This window comes from Columba livia, chromosome 13 (genome assembly GCF_036013475.1).
Source record: "Columba livia isolate bColLiv1 breed racing homer chromosome 13, bColLiv1.pat.W.v2, whole genome shotgun sequence".
NCBI lineage: Eukaryota > Metazoa > Chordata > Aves > Columbiformes > Columbidae > Columba > Columba livia.
In genome coordinates this window covers 3396093-3413664 of record NC_088614.1, presented here as the reverse complement: position 1 = coordinate 3413664, position 17572 = coordinate 3396093, and the positions used below count along the sequence as shown (strand labels likewise).

The following is a 17572-nucleotide window of genomic DNA, read 5'->3' as shown; positions in this document are numbered from 1 at the left end:
GGCAGAGGAGGAAAAGTGTATCCACAGGTGCATTTCTTGGGGCTGCTCTTCCTCTTTAACTCCCTAATTTTATAAAGTGTCTGTTACAGGACCAGGGTTCTTGACTAAAAGCTACAATGTTCTTTCTAAACCTTAGTGTATCCACTTAGTGTAACGAGAAATATAATTTAGACTAGCTCCTTCCTAAACAAATTCAAGGTTGAAGTAAGAGGGATTCTAAGCATAAGTTACTAAGCAGGTGTGTCTGGACAAAGTATTTGCAACTGAGCTATTGCCTTCAGCTTTCTGAAAGCTCTTGCTAATTCCATATATGTGAGGTGTGGGTCTATGTAAACCGAAGGCTCTGTCAGGCTCTGGCTGTGTGAATTAGTGCAGCAAATTTAAACATATTTAATGGCTTGAACTGCACTAGTTTTTAATTGTGAACTGTACTGAAAGCGGTGGTTGAGTGTAGGTGTTCCAAGAGGATATTTTTGCCAAGGTGAGTCAATCACTGGGACGATGTTGTGACTTGGGGTGATTTTGTAGAGCACCTAACTTAGAGTAAACTCAGTTTCTGCTGTTGTCAATGCAAATCTGTCTCCTCTGGCTCAGAGCTCAGTCCAGCTTTGATATGAGGCTGAGAAGGTGACATGTTGAGGCTGTGATATTTCAAAATGGGTAGGGAAACCTGGAGCCAGTCTGCAGGGGCTCTTTGCAGGTTGCTGCTGATACACTTTCAGACAATTTCAATGTCATTACTAGAATAACTTGGTGGGTTCCCACTGATGTTGCTATTGCTGGGTCATCCCCAGAGAAGCTCATTATAATCTCATGCTTTGATACATCAGTAACCAGAGTAAAACTGACAGACTTGGTGCAGGATGTTTGCTGTTTGAGTCTCGCAGCAGTGGCTGCTGTGCTGAGCATCTTCAGATCACAAACGCTGAGGAGAGCACAAAATTCTGGATTGGCGCTTTGGTTGGTGTGCTCCTTCCTGTAGTAGGAACTTTAAATAAAGAGGTAACAAGAAGTGTTTTCTAACATTGTTTTTGGGTTATTTATCTTGTATGCTGAAGCTAGATATTCTGTGAGAACAGGGCTTGCATGGCAGATAGCTGTAACTTTTGTGGTTTTTACCATGTGTCAGTATAGAAAAGAAGGAAAAACCTGTGGATCTTGGAAGAAGGCAAGTGATTCTCTCTGCTGTTCCTGTTGTCAGGATGACACGTATAGAAAGACTTTGTCTTTCCCTCCCTTCCTTACCCACCATGGGAAAGCAAGAGGAAGCAGAAACCAGGAGCAGTCACTTCATGCCACAGCTGTTTCTTGAGAAGCTCGTGAGCAACAGCGCTGGAGAGCGAGCGCGCCTGTGTGCGTGTACATGGTTTTCCTCCTGTGTGAGCAAAGGAGTGAGTAACTGCGCACACAGCACTTCTGTGCTGCAGTCCCAATTCAGAAATGACAGCCAGCATCGAATTAGTGGCTTTAAACTTAATTTTTCAGCCTTTCCAAAGCAAAGAATGTCATTCTTGCCCTGTATTGCCGGGCCCAGGAGCTGCCTGGCCCACGTCCGTGGATGAGAGGGGAGCCCTGTGGCCAGAGGTGGTGGGTGCCGCTCTCGGTGCCGTGTGTTCCCGGTGCTGGCAGGTTTGGTGGCGTCTGCCGGGCCAGCGCGCTGAGCGCAGCTCTGCAGAGAGCGCCCGGCGTCTCCTCCCGGCGCGGGTGTGCTCGCCGCTCCCTGGGATCGTTGCTGAGGAGCCCGAAGGCCACGTGGAGAAGGGTGAGTGACCGTGTGCGCCTTTGGGAGAGCGGGAGGCGGAGGTGGCGGAGCTGGTGTCTGGCTCAGCCTCCCTCCTGGTACCAGAAATAACTCTTGTAGTGGTGCAGGGCAGTGCTGTGACAGTGCCTGTGTTTTGGGACTTGAGCTGTTTTCTGCTGTCAGTACTTCTGAAACACTCGGTGGAAGCGAAAGCTGCTGACCTGCCGTGTTGGGGAGTGCTTGAGTGCTCCTGCACGTAGATTGGGGTTTATGTGGGAACTGTCCTGTTGTCAAGGGTGTGCTTGAGCTGTCAGGCACAATTTGCTTTTATTTATGAGTGTGCTTTTGCAGACCCGAAGGCAGCGATGCTTGAGGAGGCTCCTTGTGGATGTCTGGCCTAGCATCCCTTATTTAACGCTGTGCCCTGCAGTTTGTATGGTTAGGAAGGTACGTGCGGGGAGCCACTCCCATCAGCTTCACCTTCCCCAGCACTTTGGTGCCCGTGGAAGGGGCGGGTGTGTGGCACAGCTCACAGGAGCGTTTGCAGCGGCCACAGCTGCTGTCTTGTGTTTAAGTCGAACTGCGGGCAGTGGGGGTGGCTGGCAGCTGCTTGACAAGTAGCTCAGTATTTGGAAAATGCTTCTTTTGTTGCTCTCTTACCTTTTTCGTGCTTTTTGTGCAGCTGATTTGCTACTTAACAAAACAAAACAAACCACCCTTCTTAGTGTTTCTGGCTTTTGTCATTGGCATTCTAGGGAGCGGATTTCTGATAATTGTAAATATGCATGGCTTCAATTTCAGTCTACCGTCCATGTCATGAGCCACTGGTCATTAACCTTTCTAAAAATACGTGGTTTTAGTCGAGTATGACCGTGCTGTTGAGCAGCTTGCTTTGGGTGCTGCTTTTGTGCTGGGGAAGCCTCTGGAATGAGGTTCAGCATTTAACAGGGTGTTGCGCTTGTAAAGACTTGAGAGAGAAATAGCCAGTGCCTTGTGACCCTGTTCAAGGGGTGAAGAGCTGGGTCTGTGTCCCTTTGGTTGGGTTTCTCATCTGATGCCCCTTTGGCCGGGGTGTTCGGGACAGCTGGTGGGTTTGGAGGTGCCTTGGAATTGTCACAAGCCCGTTGTGAGTTTGCAGCAGAATTCGGGAACAGAGGAGCTGAGCGGACAGCTGAGCTTGGGCGCTGCAGGGAGCGGTGCCATGGGTTTGCTTTTCTTTAAGGAAAGCACATGGGAAAGGTTTTTGAGGCCTATTGTTCTGGCCTGGAGTGTAGCTACTAAAGTACTGTGAGTGTTAATTGTGTTGCTGCTGTTATTTCTCATGCACTTCCCTTGGGAGGGCTGAAATGGAAACGTCAGCGCTGCACATTTAGCGTTCAGAGTTCAGGCACAGGGCTCTGGCGTGAAGCAGAACACAGGCTGAGCAGTGTGACTGCGCACGGCGTGCCAGCCGGGCACGGAGGCAGACTCGAGCTGCATTGGAAAGGGATCATTGCTCTGTTTGTTTCTATGATTATTCAGAAGCCTTTGTGATAAATAACTGACTTGCACATTTCCTAAGCTGCCTGGGGGAAGGGCTGGGGTAGAAGTTTAATCCCTTCTGGTCCTGGGCTGCTCTTTCCCCTCAGCTGCAGCCAGGGGGACACAGGACTGAGCGGTGGGGAGCAGGGGAGCGACCCTGTCCCCCACTTACTGCTGGAGGGTGAACGGGGAGCAAAGCCTGGCCGGTGTCACCACGTGTCCATGCGCAGAGGCGGCTGCTGCTGCTGTTGGTGTCTGGTTGTTGCTGGGAGTTAGAACCCACCGCAGGTAAAGATCAGTAAAGCAATGACGAGAATGATAGAAGGATGCAATAAAAACGGTGGTTATATCATCTGGGTTTTGTCTTTGAGCTGGCTGGACCTCTGCAGGTCTGGTGAGAAGGCTGGATTGCTCTCAATCCACACTAATTTTAGAGTCTGCTGAGAAGAAAATGATTTTTTAAAGAATGCTGGATGTTTCTAGTTTAGAGCGGATAACCTGAAGCATCGTGTTTTTTCTAGATGGAGAAAGGGGAGAGAACACTGCGTCTTCTGCGATGGGATCCGTGTGTGGAAGGGAGCGCTGACAGCGCCGCAGGCATCCCGGCCTCACCCCAGCTGCCCGCTGGCCCACCACAGGTATTGCATTTAGTGAAAAATTAACCGAGAATCTTGTCCCTGCCAATACGTTGATAAAGGGGCATTTTCTATTATCATCTCTGCTATTCTGAATTCCATAAAGAATATTACAGAAACGCAAGTTACGCTGTAGTAGCTTCAACAGTGAAGTTTGCAGTTGGACAAGATGAGCCTTGTAGGTCCCTTCCAGCCAAACTGTTCTATGTCTTGAAACAAATGTTCCAAAACTTGGGATGTTTTTGGAAAAAGTAGTGTTTAAATACACATTTGTATTTTTTCCCCTTTAGAACAAGCCTGTAGTAGCTTTTTTAGCATTTGTTTCAAAGCGTACACTACAAATTGTACTTCTGTTTTCATTTGCAGCTGCGGGTTACTAAACAGAAAGGGATAGAAACAACCGAAGCTGATGAAACTTAGTGCTGTGTTTGTTGTGTGACTGATAGGTGTGATTCTTTTATTAGTTTTAAGCCATTAATTGCAGTGCTCGACTGCAGTTCTTGCACTCCCAGCTCCATCGCGTGCCTGTGGACTGCAGCTAAGCGATCCTTTTATTTTCGTCGTCAAACCCAGCGTGAGCGCTGCAGACTCGTCGTAGCTTTGCACGTGTGGTGCTTTTTCCACACAGGAACATAAAATTGTGAGTTTATAAATTCTTTATTGAAAAATACACTTGCGATATTTTCATACAAAGTAAATGTTAATGGTACAGAGTAGCAGGAATTGTCTGACAGTTTCATAAATATTTTTACAGAAACATCTACACAGTTTCTCAACATCAGCCTTCTCATTACGCAGGTAAGAATGAAAGATGTTTTTCTCTACCTTTAATTGAATTTACAATGAGTGGCATTAAGTCCTAAACGTTCCGATTATTCAGAGGAGCAGGAATGACTGCAAACACAGAGCTTTTAGCTTTTGCTTTCTTAGAAAAACGTGGAGAATCCGAGTGTGCTACATTTCACACTAACGCCGCCAGTGTCCCCAGTTCTGCCACTGAAAGGCAGCAAACTGGTCTACTGCAGCAGCTCTTAGTGTGTTTAATTGCTTTCTTAATAAGACTGGTATTTTGCAAGTATTTTAAAAATGAAAACAACTAGTAAGTCTCATATATGCACCACTTTCTCATCCTGTTAGTCAGGGAGCAATTTCTCCCGGGCAGCCTGATTTAATGCATTTAAAAACCAAAAACCAACCCAAACCCCATCCTTTAAAAACAAACCGAAAAGCCGAGTCCATGTGGTTGCCGTTCCTGACTCTTGGGAAGAGCAATCCGGAGAAACGTTACAAGGGTATAAAGTTCCTTTTAAAAAGCAAACGTCCCCAGCTTCCCGCATTCATTGCTGCGTGTACATCAGTTTAACAGGAACTCTTAATGCCGTTTGCTGAAGAGGGGAGCTATGGGCTGTCAATTTGGAAATAAATACAAAAGTCAAATCGCTTCAAATACAGAAAGATATCTGAAATCAGCCTCTGAAAACAAATATTCACATTTAGAAAGTGCCATTGCAAATATACAGCAAAACTAATCTGCCTTAAAAATGATGCTTCACAGCCCTACCAAAAGTGCCACCTTTTGAACGTGAGTTCACTTTAAAACATTGCACAGCTAAAAACAATGCACAGCCAGAATTCTCTACCTTTACACAGCAAGGTGCCCAAACTTTGAAGCAAAATAACATGATGGTGTTCAGGGGCACATGGAAGATCCTGAATATAGACAGGATCCACTAGGCAGTGTCCTTTGGGGCTTAAAAAGGTGATTCCCACCTTCCCTTCCCAAGCAGATCCAGACTCTGCTGGAATATTGCTTGTCAGTCACCATTTTTGTGGAGGTTTCTCTTGTAATATAGTTGTCTCCGTGCGATGCTCCCGTGTCTGACGCACGTACAACTTTCTACTCCAAAGACGGAAACGGTAAAGCGCTGGTAAAAGCAGTGTAAGGGGACTGGTGAGAGCAGTCGGGTGTAAGTACCGGTTGCAAACGGAAGGTAGCGAGCGGTGTTCAGGATGTGCTCTCCGCACCGAAAAGCTCCTCAGCTGCTGTGGGACACGCACCAGGAGCGGCCTGGCCTGCCCGGGCTCGGCTGAGCGCGGGGTGGGATGTGTCTCCTCGCTGTCCCCACGGGATTGTCCTTCTGTTCCTGCCCTTCCCCACAGGCCAGGGGCTCCGCGTGGGCTGGTGGGGACGGCACGGGCGCAGAGGGGACAGGGGCCCTTGGCAGGGCCTGCGAGTCCGTGTGACGCGCTGAGAGGGCGATGCTGTCTCAGTGAGAGCCCCTGTCGTTCGCCACGTCTTGCAGTCGGCGTAACAGGGCAGTGTGATTCTCCTGGCAGATTCGCTTCGCCGGCGCTTCGGTGCCGTCTTCTAAGAGAATGCCTCTCTTCTTTGTTGGCGTCTCTCCAGTTCTGACCATGCTGTTTATTTCCTTTAGCCGCTGGAGAAAGGAGGGGAAAAAAAAATAGAATTATCTCCCAGTATTGTGGCTACCAAAATACAAAGTGAACTTTTGGTAACCGCTTGACAGTGGGATGACGTGTGCTTTATCTCTGGAGATCTGTACTGTACAAAGTGCTTCTGGTGACACAGTTTTAGTCACTGTCCTGCTCTTCCCCTTCCTGTGTGTTAGCGTTACTCAGACTCACGCTAACTCCGTGTTTCAGGGCACGTGGAGCTGCAAGGCCGCCCATCCTCAGCTACAACTGCCTGACGGCAGAGACGCAGCAGTTCCTGCAGTGAGGATGCCTCTCTGGGAGGATTTCACCTGCACTCTCTGGGACCAGAGCTCACAGGATTCAGCCTGTTGCACGTTCCCCTGGTAAGTCTGTGCACGTTAACAGCCGTTTGTTGGGTTTTCCCTGAACTGGGCGGATGAGGGCGTGTGATTGTACTTTGTGTTCTGCTCCCCCAACAGTCTCTGTACCGAGTAACCCACCCGTTACCTGAAAGCAGAGGGTCCTGTTGCTGCAACCCCCAGTCTTTCATGTGTACCAGTGCAAAGAGTAACTTTTAAAAGTACACAAGCAGCTTGGACACCTAATTGTTTTACAGCTTCTTAGATATCTGAACTGACAGTTGGAAGAGTGTTAGTTGAGAAAATACATGGTAAACAACATGAACAGAAAGGTGTGTTGCACAATCTTCTCTAATTCCACTACCAAAAAGAAAAGGCAGAATTAAGGACTTTGGAAAGCAAATGAAAACCCTTTAGTCTCACCTTAGATGGGCTGCTGCTGAAATAATAGAATATCTTCTCTCGAGGAGAGAGAGCAGACTCGTTTTTGTGCGGCGAGATGTAGACGGGGTGGTTCTGGGACAGCTGCACTCTGCGCGGGGAGCCGAGCCGGACAAACGGGTACGGCGAGAGCGGCGGAGAGTCCGTCTGTGCGGGAGACACGGAAAGGGCTCAGTACTACTACAGGGGGCTTTGGTGAGTCGGTCACCTTAAACACAGCTTAGTTTTTTCTTGCTAATGTCATATTGTATGTATTTAGCACAGATGTGAGTTTTGTCGTGTTATTAGGCTAGATGAGTATTTTTTTAATTTATTTCCCTAACCCTGGCTGAGGCTGGTGGATGACATTGCTCAGCACTGTGTATTTTGTACTGGAGGAAACAGCAAATAAGCATCGACTGTACGTGGTATTTCAGCAGCAGAGTATGTCCTTGAAGTGAAATTGTCATTAAAAATATATCATCCTTTGAATTTGCTAAGAGGGAGGTTAGCCAAGAATACTGTGCGTAGAGCAAAACAAGATGTATTTACGAATGAAAGGCAGAAAATGTAACTTACGGCATTTGAAGTATACTTGAGGGCAAACTCTTTAATCTGCTCAATGTAGACGTTGTTGTAGAACTGGATGAGGTCCCCCCGCTCCTCCTCCTCCGTGTCGCTGTTGGGGCCGGTGAGGCGGGTGGGCGTGGGGGGCGCGGAGCCGGGGTGCGGCACGGGCAGGGTGCTGCTGGAGCGCATCACGGGGCTGCCGTCCCGGCTGCCTGCGGGGGAGAGCGGCACCGGCACCGTCACAGCGCGGCCGCTCCACCCGCTCCTGCCGCTCCAGCCCTGACGTTCGCTGCAAACCTGCCCGAGCTCCAGCTGCAGCAGCGCGGCCGTGCAGCCCGAGCCAGCCGCGCCGACTGCGTCCCTCAGCGTCTCGCGTTACAATAAAGCAGGATGGTGTTGTCAAACACCCACAAACTGCTGAGTGCGTGTATGGAAACACGTTTGCTTTCTAACTCCTTAGTGGATAAACTGCAAGTGGCTTTTCTGTATAGGCTCATCGCTATATAAGCAGAGCTAAAGCTCCATTTTTCAGGCATTCACACTAAACTTTTAACAGTAGCTCGCTCCTGGTGCCAGCTGGCACAATTTCAAATAAGGAACAGCAGTCTTTTTCAGCTGGTAGTAGAAATATTTGGCGTGGTAATACTTCTCCTGGTTTAATGTGGGAAGCTGCAAAATATATATAATTGTTTTCATCCCCTTCCTGCCACCTCAGTGTGACAGAAAACATTAATACCTACAGTTCATGCTGCCAGCTATTAAATATCTTGAAAACTGGTGCTAGGAATACATGGCATCACAGATTTGATTTGCTTTCCTTTATAAAATAATTAAAAGAAAGTGTATTAGTTCAAATATCAAGGAAAGAATCTCCAGAGATGCACTAAAATAGATGCTGTGGGCGGTTTGTTCTTACCTCTGGAGGCTGCTGAGAGGTTCAAGACTCAAAGTGGGTGTAATATTAAGTTTGAGTTACAGCAACTCTTAAGTGTTATCAATATATTCTCAGTTGTGTCCATGTTTACCAAAGAAGGAGCCGTTTGGGGTGGTTTGACACAAAATCCAGCTCTTACTTTACGCACACCGTTTTGGAAATGGAGTTTACCCCAAGTGCCTGCGATATGGGCTCACTCACTTTTCTCTTTGTTCCTCTCCTTGCTCCGGTCCGTCGGTGAGTTCTGCTGGCTGCTGCTGTCGCTGCTGCCAGAGCGGCGGCGTCTCCGGCCTCGGATCAGGACGCTCCGATAGACCTGCGGGGAGAGCCAGGAGCATCACCAGCGCGGGACGCGCAGTTACGGAGCTGGGAAACAACCGTCTGCGTGACACACCGGCCTTCTGGAAACTCCACTGGGGTATCAAATTGCTTCCTGCAAATACAGCCTCCCACGAGGAGTATTGACCAATAGGTGCTGCCTCCTTAGCTTTTAAATGAAGGTATTTTCTATTTTAGGTACAGTTTAGCATTAAAAGCTTTTAGTAGCGCAGGATTGCGGTTGTGACTGTTGTCTTTTGAGGAGAATGGCTCACAGGTGGCATTCCTTTAATACTAAACATTACTTCAAAAAGCCATTCCTTCCTAAAATGGAACTGCGGCATTTAATGAACCAGATCCCGCATTAATACCAGCTGTACTTACATGACTCTTGGCTTGTGGTTGTGTCCGGTAGCAGCGCATGATGTTCTGAAATGATCTGTCTTCCTTAGTAACCTGAGAGGAGATGGACAGAAAGGTTTAATAGTTTTCCTGTGGGTTTTTTATTAGTTTGGGGGTTGTCGTGTGTGTTTTGTTGGGTTTGGGTTATTTGAGGAATTTTAATCTTTGGAATAAGTCTTAAAGAAGTTTGTTTGTTTTTTCTTCATTCAGGCCTCACCTTAGCCATCACGTAGATGGCACACATCAGCAGCTGATCCAGGTGTCTGTCCATCATGATTTCGGGGCAGTGCACCAAGGAATGCTCAAAACACGTCCAGATCCTTTTCCGCAGCTCATCGGATATATCGAGTTTGGCGCAAAGGTCTCGCAGACGGACACTGGCCAAATGATAGACCTGTGGGAACAGAGGCTGTGCTGGGGGCCACCGCAACACGGCTTTTCTTACCCAGATAAAGGGGGTTCAGACTTGTGCACCCCACAGAACTTGCACAAACAATAAGCCAAGAATAATTAAATTTAACTTTTTTGCTTACAAGACATCGGTGTTTCCCGTACTGCTGTTGCTGCTAAGAACACATTTGAGTTACCCTGAGCGCAGGAAGGACGCTGCACAGCCTACAGCAAGCACTGTGCTGAATAAACCAGCCTGTCCAGGGGGAATTTCTTTCTTTCAGATAACCTTAGAGCAAACGGACACCTGGAGTACTTCACAACTCCTGCTGGTTGTGGTGATAGTGAGAAGTTGTTCTGCTTTGTGAGTGAGCAGTTGCCTGCATCAGAACACCACTCTTCAGGTATGTCCGTGAATAGACAAAGAGTACAGATTAACTTTGAAATTGTGTATTCTCTTAGTATTACTAGTAATAAGTACAGATGTTAAAAATCACTGAAGACTTACCAAAGTGCAAAGTAAGCAAAGCACAAGTTAGACTGAGCGGTACCTTTCTGAAGAAGAGCGACAGCGAGCCCATCCTGCGAGGCCTGAGGGCCGCGGCGCTGGGGAGCTGCTGGGTTTGCCTGTGCTCCCCCGCGGGGACCTGCTGCACCGTCACCTGCCCCGGCAGCTGCAGCGCGGCCCCGGGCAGCGGCGCGGCCAGAGCCTGCGTGCTCAGCGGCTGCATGGGCGCCGGGACGGCCGGGGGCTGCGCGCCCACGTTCACTTGCACCGGGAAGAAAGTGATCCCTCCGTTTTCATTGGCTATACCTGTAACGTAAGAAAAGAAAGTCTGAAATAAGAGCATGTTCTTGGGGGCGGTGTTTGTGGTTGCTTGTTGGGCGAGGATTTATCAGTTACTCGTAAGTATGTATTTAGTATAGTATATATGGAATTGTTTCGTCAAAATACTTTGCATTTTCATCATAAGGAGACAAGAAGATACTGAAATAACTCAGTTTTATAACACAGGTGCTGGCAGTCCCAACAACCTGGTGCTGTATGTGTCCTGTCTCTAAATTCTGCTCATCTGTTCATACAATTCTTCCCAGTTATGAAGCTGCAAACAGACTTTTCTCTCCACTGGACTGCTGCTCCCTTTCCCCCTTGCTGCATACTAGTGCTCTGACAGAACGAGCCTCAGCAACTGCACAGTGGCTTGTCTCTCACCTTGTACGGGTATGGTAACAGTTTGCCCGTTATTGGCTGTCACGGTGGCAGTTGCCACTGTCACCAGTGTCTGGCCGGGCACCGGTGTCACTGACATGGCCTCGGGATTCACGTTCTGCACCGGCACCGTGTTCACCACCGGCTGCTGGGGGACACGTACGGGAGTTCCAGGTTCGGAGGCGTTGTCATTGTCCACAAACAGCCGCCTCCTTGTGGGGTTGGCTGTGGGGGAGCTGTATCTGTCGTACAGGGTGGTGGGAGAGGAGGAGAGGCCTGCGGGTTAAAAGAACACACACGGATCTACAACTCCTGTTGTAGGATCCCTTTCTACACAAATAGTTGAAAGAATCTAATGAGAACCAAAATACGTCATGCACGGCTCTTCAGGAAGTGTTAACAATTCCTTATGTGGCTAACAGATTTCTTTGAGACATGACTTAATCTCATATAATGCTGTGCTCAATCATTTGCTAAGCTGATGTGTTACGTTGTATTTTTCCAGAGAAAGAGTTTGAGCCGTGCACTGACAAGAGCCCCACTGAGAGTTCAAAATTAAAGCCACGGTCTAAGTGGAAGCATGTTATGCTGAAAAGAAGTCTCACCTTTGCCCAGCCCTCCAGTTTCGGCACGAACCTCGTTTATTCTTCTTGGTGTCAACGGTGAACCCACAACACTGTTCCCAGCAGACCTCTCAAAGTACTGAGGTGGCATTACCTGAAATGTTTATACTTTTGTTAGAGTGTCTGTAGCACAGACCGACTACACAACAAATTTTTAAAAGCTTCTGCACTACAAACAGCAAAACTGTATGGAAGAAATAAAAACAAAGAACACTGAAGAACTTACCATAAGCCTAACTAAGACTTTGTAGTAATTGTACCACTTGAGAAAATATGAACTGTAATAATCCCTTTGTGACTACAATTAAAAGTCTGTACTTTTTGCCACATTTTTTCTTGTCTAGTCCTATTTTCAAGTGTGACTGGTCCAAACCTTCCCTGCTTGTCACGTTGGTCCTTGTGCTGGGTGACAGTCACCTCAGTCTCGGTTGGGCTGTCGTGAACAGAGCAGAACACGCTGCGCCTCTGTGTTCTCTGCACTCATCAGCTCCTCGTGTCAAACTGAGCTTTGGCCGGGTAAAGCTGCTCCCTGCCATCCTGTCCGATGAGGAAAACTAGGTAAAACGTGTCAAGTGCTCACCTCTTCACAGCTGGGAACTTTGTTTTCATTGTCTCTGATCCTGTCCCACAGAATGGATTCCTGTTTCCATGCCATACTTTCCAAGATCTGTTCTTCAATATGATTAAGGTGTTTCACTACTTCCCGACAAAGGCCGTCCTCTGCTCTAATAAAAACCTCAATCACCTGTAAGGTGGATAATTATAATCAATATAATCTACTTGTTTCATATATTTTTTTTCTTCCAGAGAAGTCTAATTCTAATTTTCAAGGAAAAGACTGTTAGAAATATTAAGGCTGCGTTACTATGGCTCAATCGTATCTTGTCTTGCAGTTTTATCACAAGGCAAACATTTGTCTTTCCAAACACACAAACATGTCAAGCACTGTTGCAAAACAGCCGCAAGAACAGCTCATGATAAAATGGTAACCCGTGAGTTCCTGTACAGATACAGGGACACTGATCTTGTGTTTAACTGCTAGCAGTATTTTCAGTATTTTGATTTTTAAATGCCTAAATACATCCCGGGATGACAGATAGGTAACATTTTTTCAATTAAAAAAGAGGCAAAGCTGAGAATGAGGGGTTAACGTGTAAGTTAACGTGCAGGTAAGGAGATGACTTAGTGTAAGTCAACAGAGTACTTGTGATCACTATTTCTAGCTATTAAACTCTTTACCTTATAAAAATGATAAACTGGAATGTCGAATATCTCGGTGATGAAGGGGAAGTTTCCAGGCGGGTTGTAGGTGAAGATAATGATCTCGAGGCAACACGCCAGCAGAGACCTGTGAAACACATCCTGCTCCAGAATTGCCTGCAAGAGAGTCGCACGTTTTAATACTTAATGTACAGTGTAACTATAGAATAGTAAAATGCTTTCAATTCTGCCTCAACAGCAAGATCATCAGGCTTATAAAAAGATCTTTTCTTATAAGAGACAGAACAGAATCCAAATGAGAAATCTTTAATTATTAAAGGTTTCATATATCTTTGTGTTTGCAAACACAGATGAGTTCCTGTACTGTTTTTTCTTCTCCCATTGAGGTGTGTGTACAGGCTACTTTTTAGAGATGTTTTTTTCCCCTAATTTTAAATACATGTCTGCTCTATAACTGTTTTTTTTTTTTTGTAGATCCAACTTTAAAATCAAGGTAAAATTGGATTAGTTTTCCTTACAGATAAATCAGCGTCCCCCAGTCTCTTCTTCTCTTGCTCAATGACCAACTCCAAGACCTTGTAGTACAGCACCTCAGCACGACGGAAATGTTTGCTGGCAACGTCTGCAGGAATTGGAAACAGAAACAATATTGTCAAACGCGATCAAAGAATTCTGTTCTTGATCTTAAGAGGTACAACAGTTCAGTAGCTTGTGTGGATTTGTGTGCTGCTGTGCCTACAGCACTTGCACAAGTAAATCAGTTAAAGTTAACTTAGGAATCCCTCTCCTGCTGCACCGCCTGGTGAATGCAGAGCAGAGTAACTTCTTACTGAACCCAGGAGTGATGGAAACACCATATGTAAGAACAAACTTTAAATTGCTATAATCTAATAAACACATTTCAAGTTCAGAAAATAGATTGTTTGGAAAGTATTCCTATATGGATCCCACTTGCACTGTGCAACAGAGAACACTGAAGCGACTGCGCTGACTAGAACAACCACAAAGCAGCTAAGTCTCTATTAACAAACAAAAAGGTCAAGAGCATCTTCCTAATTTTTAATCCGTCTTCATGTGCTTCACAAATCTTGACAGCTTTGCAAATAATACTTTGTGTTTATACTGGCAGGGTTTTAATAATATCTGTACTAACCCCTCTTTCTGTGTCAGCCAAAACCGCTGTAGGACTTTTAACGACTACAGTTGGGCAGATTTTGCGTGGCTGACAAATGCTGTAATTGAGAGAAATGCAGTACCCTTCAGGGTGCTTTTCTTCGCCCTTCTGTAGAACCAAAAGTATCCTCACATTCCAGTAATTTAAGCTAAGCATGGTTATAAAATTGTATGCATGGTTAGAATTTGCTCTGCCTTAGGAACAGCAGGAAAAGACAAAAGTAATGGAAAAGACTCTTGTCCTAAAGCATAACCCGTAAATAAAACTGTAAGTTACTTAAAAGTGATAAACGTGTTTACAGGTATTTTAATTCTTATCTGTAGAAGTAAAATGCTTCTCACCTTTGGAAAAATGACTGAATTCTCCTTCAGCCTGCGTGCTCTGGCAGTATATTTCATGCATTTCTTTCACTCTGTTTGCAATGGACTGAGAAGGATCTCTGGAACATGACCTGAAAATAAAAACTACAGATTTTCAACAGTCTATTCCTACTAAGACCAAAAAATTTAAAAATCTACAACTATTTTTATCCTATGATTAAAGCATGAAATTATAACTCTCTTGGACAGCAATACGAGCACACCCATATGTGCCTGTGTATGGACTGTAAAATGTCCACAGCATATTATTGTTATTATTATTATTATTCCTGTATATACTGTAGTAAACTTGCACATCTTTTCATGGTCAGGGATAAACAACATTTTCCACATGATTCAAAAGTTGTTTAAAAAACATATTGTACCTGAGACAACAGGTTATCTTACATAGAGAATAGATTTTATTTTTAATTTCCTACAGCATAACGTGTCTTGCTGGGTAGTGAAATTTGCTAAGTAGGAAGAAGGAAATGATTTAAAATGTTATATCAGCAGTTTGCTGTTAGAGAATCTCAGAACGGTTTGGTTTAAAACGCTGTATGTTCTTACAGCCATCAATCTCTTAAGGACAAAGGTGTCTAAATAAAGAGAACAGAGTATTTTGAAATGTAAATGTCTCTCTGGGTCTGATTTTACTCCATTTTACTCACATTTGAAATGACACTGTTTAGCATTAACATTTTTGATTAAAACTATTTTAAAAATAGAATTATTTGCTCACCTGAATACCAAACTTACCTGAGTATTTGCTCCAGGTTTTCACTGGGGGCATTTTTCAGTCCTGCCAGCATCGTATGAAGGCGGCTCAGACTGTACGTTGCTATGGAAACAGGTGTCACATATGGGTTGCTCTCTTTAATATACTTGCGGCCAGTAAGTGGGGTTGTAATCCTAAGTGATTTGGACTGAAAAGACAAAAAAATAAGCATATGTGACTATACATTATTATGAAAATTTTAACCAGCAGAATTCTTACCTGCCTGGAAATAACGGCTAAGAATCGAACAGCCCAAAGGAGCTCGTGTCTCAGATAGGAGCCAGCAATGAAAGATTTCTCTGTGCCACTGGGATATTTGTATGAAATTGTGCTGTACAAGCATACAGAGAGGATGTGACCTTGCACCAAAAGGCAGAGACTGGCAGACAAGTGTGGCAGACAAGGCCTGTCTAAAAAAAACCAACCAAACCCAAACCCCCCCAGCAGTGCCGTCCCTCACGTGCCAAGGGCAGCTGTAGCTCACCAGAGCGTGCACTGAGCCAGGCTTTCCTGGCACCAAGTTTAACACCACGAAAAGTTCCCCTGAATCTAACAGCCACCATTTTTAATTTGTTTGCATCAGGCTAAGTCATCACATCAAAATAATTTAACATCAAAGATGTTCCTTCAACTAGGCTACAACAAAACCAGCGCATCTCCTCAGTGCCCGGCCCAGCTCCCAGCACTCCTCCCATTTTCCACACACGCTCCCCACGTGTTTTGTTTGTCTCTGTACTGGACAGGAGCGATGGTTCCCCCAGCCCTGCTGCTTCACCCCAAAAAGAAAACCTGCAATTTACACACCCAGGCCTACGCCAGCAAAACATGGTGGCTGATTAATGCTCTAAGCAGATCAGAAGCAAAGAATTAACAATTTGCACTGATTTTGCAGATAAAGTTATTTTGATCTTTCCTCTGAAGAATATTGAAAGCCATTAACCAACTCACTCTGGAAAAAGATCACATCGCTGTTCCAGGGATCTAGACTGTTCCACCCTTCTGCTCTCTGTAATCTAATTGTACTAATGCAGCTTATATCCTCCTTTCTTTGCCTGTCTTGTGCCCTTTCTCCTTTAAGACAGCTTTTCCATCTTCAGGAACATTTTGTTGCTCTACAATCACAGGTATATATGTCTGCATTCAAAGCCAATGCCTGTTTTTGAAAAGCTCCTCTAGACACTTTATGATTCTGAACCGCGTAGTGTTCTTTATCCTCTCAAAGACCATATTCTGTGCTATTTTATTGGTCATATAAAAAGACATATCTACGTATCATGCTTTTAGGCAAGCAAGGTGAAAACCATTACCTGGTGATTTAACTGAAACTCTAAACATAGGTAATATTAACACCTGGAGCACATCTGTTAAAAGGAAACAACAACAAAACGCACAGAGCAAAGTGCTGAGCGGCTTTGAATATGTTAAACACAAAACTCGGCGTGTGGGGCAGAGCTGTGAGGGGCGGGGAAGCCGCACAGGTGGGTCCAGAGGCCCCAGCAGCTGCAGAACTGCCCGTTCTGCTGTGCTTGGAAACCTTCACAGAAACCTTTACCCAAAGGTACCTCTTTAGGCAACTACCAAAATACTCTCTATTCTGGATTTAATCAACGAAAACCCAAATATTTGGAGAAGTACTGGAGGAAAAAGCCAAAACAACAACAACAAAAACCCCCACAAAAAACCCAACAAAGTAAACAATATCAATTCTCCATCAGTTACAAGCTGTAACTCAGCTGTGCTGTGCACACTCCCAGATCACCTTGAGAAATCCAGACAGTAACACTTTAGTAGCCGCTTCTCTTCATCAGCCACAGACTAACTCAGCTCACGCTCTGTATAAAACCAGCAGCACAGACGACGTCACACACACCTTGTCAAAGTGCTGCTGCAGATTGTGCTTCACTTGTACGCGTTCGGCTGTTTCTATTCCTGAAGTTGTATTTAAGCACCTCGTGAGAGTCCCGATTTCTTCATCTGCGTCCTCCCCGAGAAATATTCTCTCGTCGAGGTTTCCTACTGACAAGACGTACTCCTCGTAGGCCTTGTTGATGGCTTTGCTGCAGCAGAAAAGACAAATACAAACCCCCCTTTATTTAGACAGTGCTTTGTTCACCTGCCTCCTAAATGAACACAGTTCTGGCCTCTTGGAGTCCACAGTTTATTTTAAGCCGGCCTGAAGCACTGGAGCTGCTTTAAAATCTACAATATCTTAAAACACGGCAGTGCCGAGGACATTATTTTTCCATTGTATCTGATGGGTTGCTATTTAGTATAACTGCAGGAAGAACATAATACTAAGGACTCATTTTTGGCTGGAAACTCTTCAAAACTTACACAGCATCACATAATCTCAAACTAAGCTTACCATTTTCAAATCATTTAAAGGAAAATAAGTCCCACTCATAAGCATCTCTAGGTTTATAAAGAAAAAAATACCATAAAGCCTGTTTTTTCTCTCCCACTTCCCACTCAATGTGTTCC

The 17572-nt window shown here is 45.4% G+C and overlaps 1 protein-coding gene across 1 annotated transcript in view; it reads right to left on the bottom strand.

The window, feature by feature from the left end:
- Nucleotides 1–4535: 4535 nt before the first annotated feature.
- RBL2 (RB transcriptional corepressor like 2) overlaps nucleotides 4536–17572 on the bottom strand; it is a 22746-nt gene continuing 9709 nt past the window's right edge. The window contains exons 8-22 of the mRNA XM_065028664.1: nucleotides 16962–17148; nucleotides 15073–15239; nucleotides 14296–14405; nucleotides 13299–13402; nucleotides 12799–12936; nucleotides 12140–12304; nucleotides 11542–11653; nucleotides 10940–11212; nucleotides 10278–10540; nucleotides 9554–9730; nucleotides 9319–9390; nucleotides 8818–8932; nucleotides 7692–7894; nucleotides 7116–7280; nucleotides 4536–6335 (exon numbers count right to left, since the gene is read on the bottom strand). Coding sequence (XP_064884736.1) covers nucleotides 6165–6335; nucleotides 7116–7280; nucleotides 7692–7894; nucleotides 8818–8932; nucleotides 9319–9390; nucleotides 9554–9730; nucleotides 10278–10540; nucleotides 10940–11212; nucleotides 11542–11653; nucleotides 12140–12304; nucleotides 12799–12936; nucleotides 13299–13402; nucleotides 14296–14405; nucleotides 15073–15239; nucleotides 16962–17148 — 2422 coding nt within the window. The 3' untranslated portion in view covers nucleotides 4536–6164. The remainder of the gene's footprint in view (nucleotides 6336–7115; nucleotides 7281–7691; nucleotides 7895–8817; nucleotides 8933–9318; nucleotides 9391–9553; nucleotides 9731–10277; nucleotides 10541–10939; nucleotides 11213–11541; nucleotides 11654–12139; nucleotides 12305–12798; nucleotides 12937–13298; nucleotides 13403–14295; nucleotides 14406–15072; nucleotides 15240–16961; nucleotides 17149–17572) is intronic.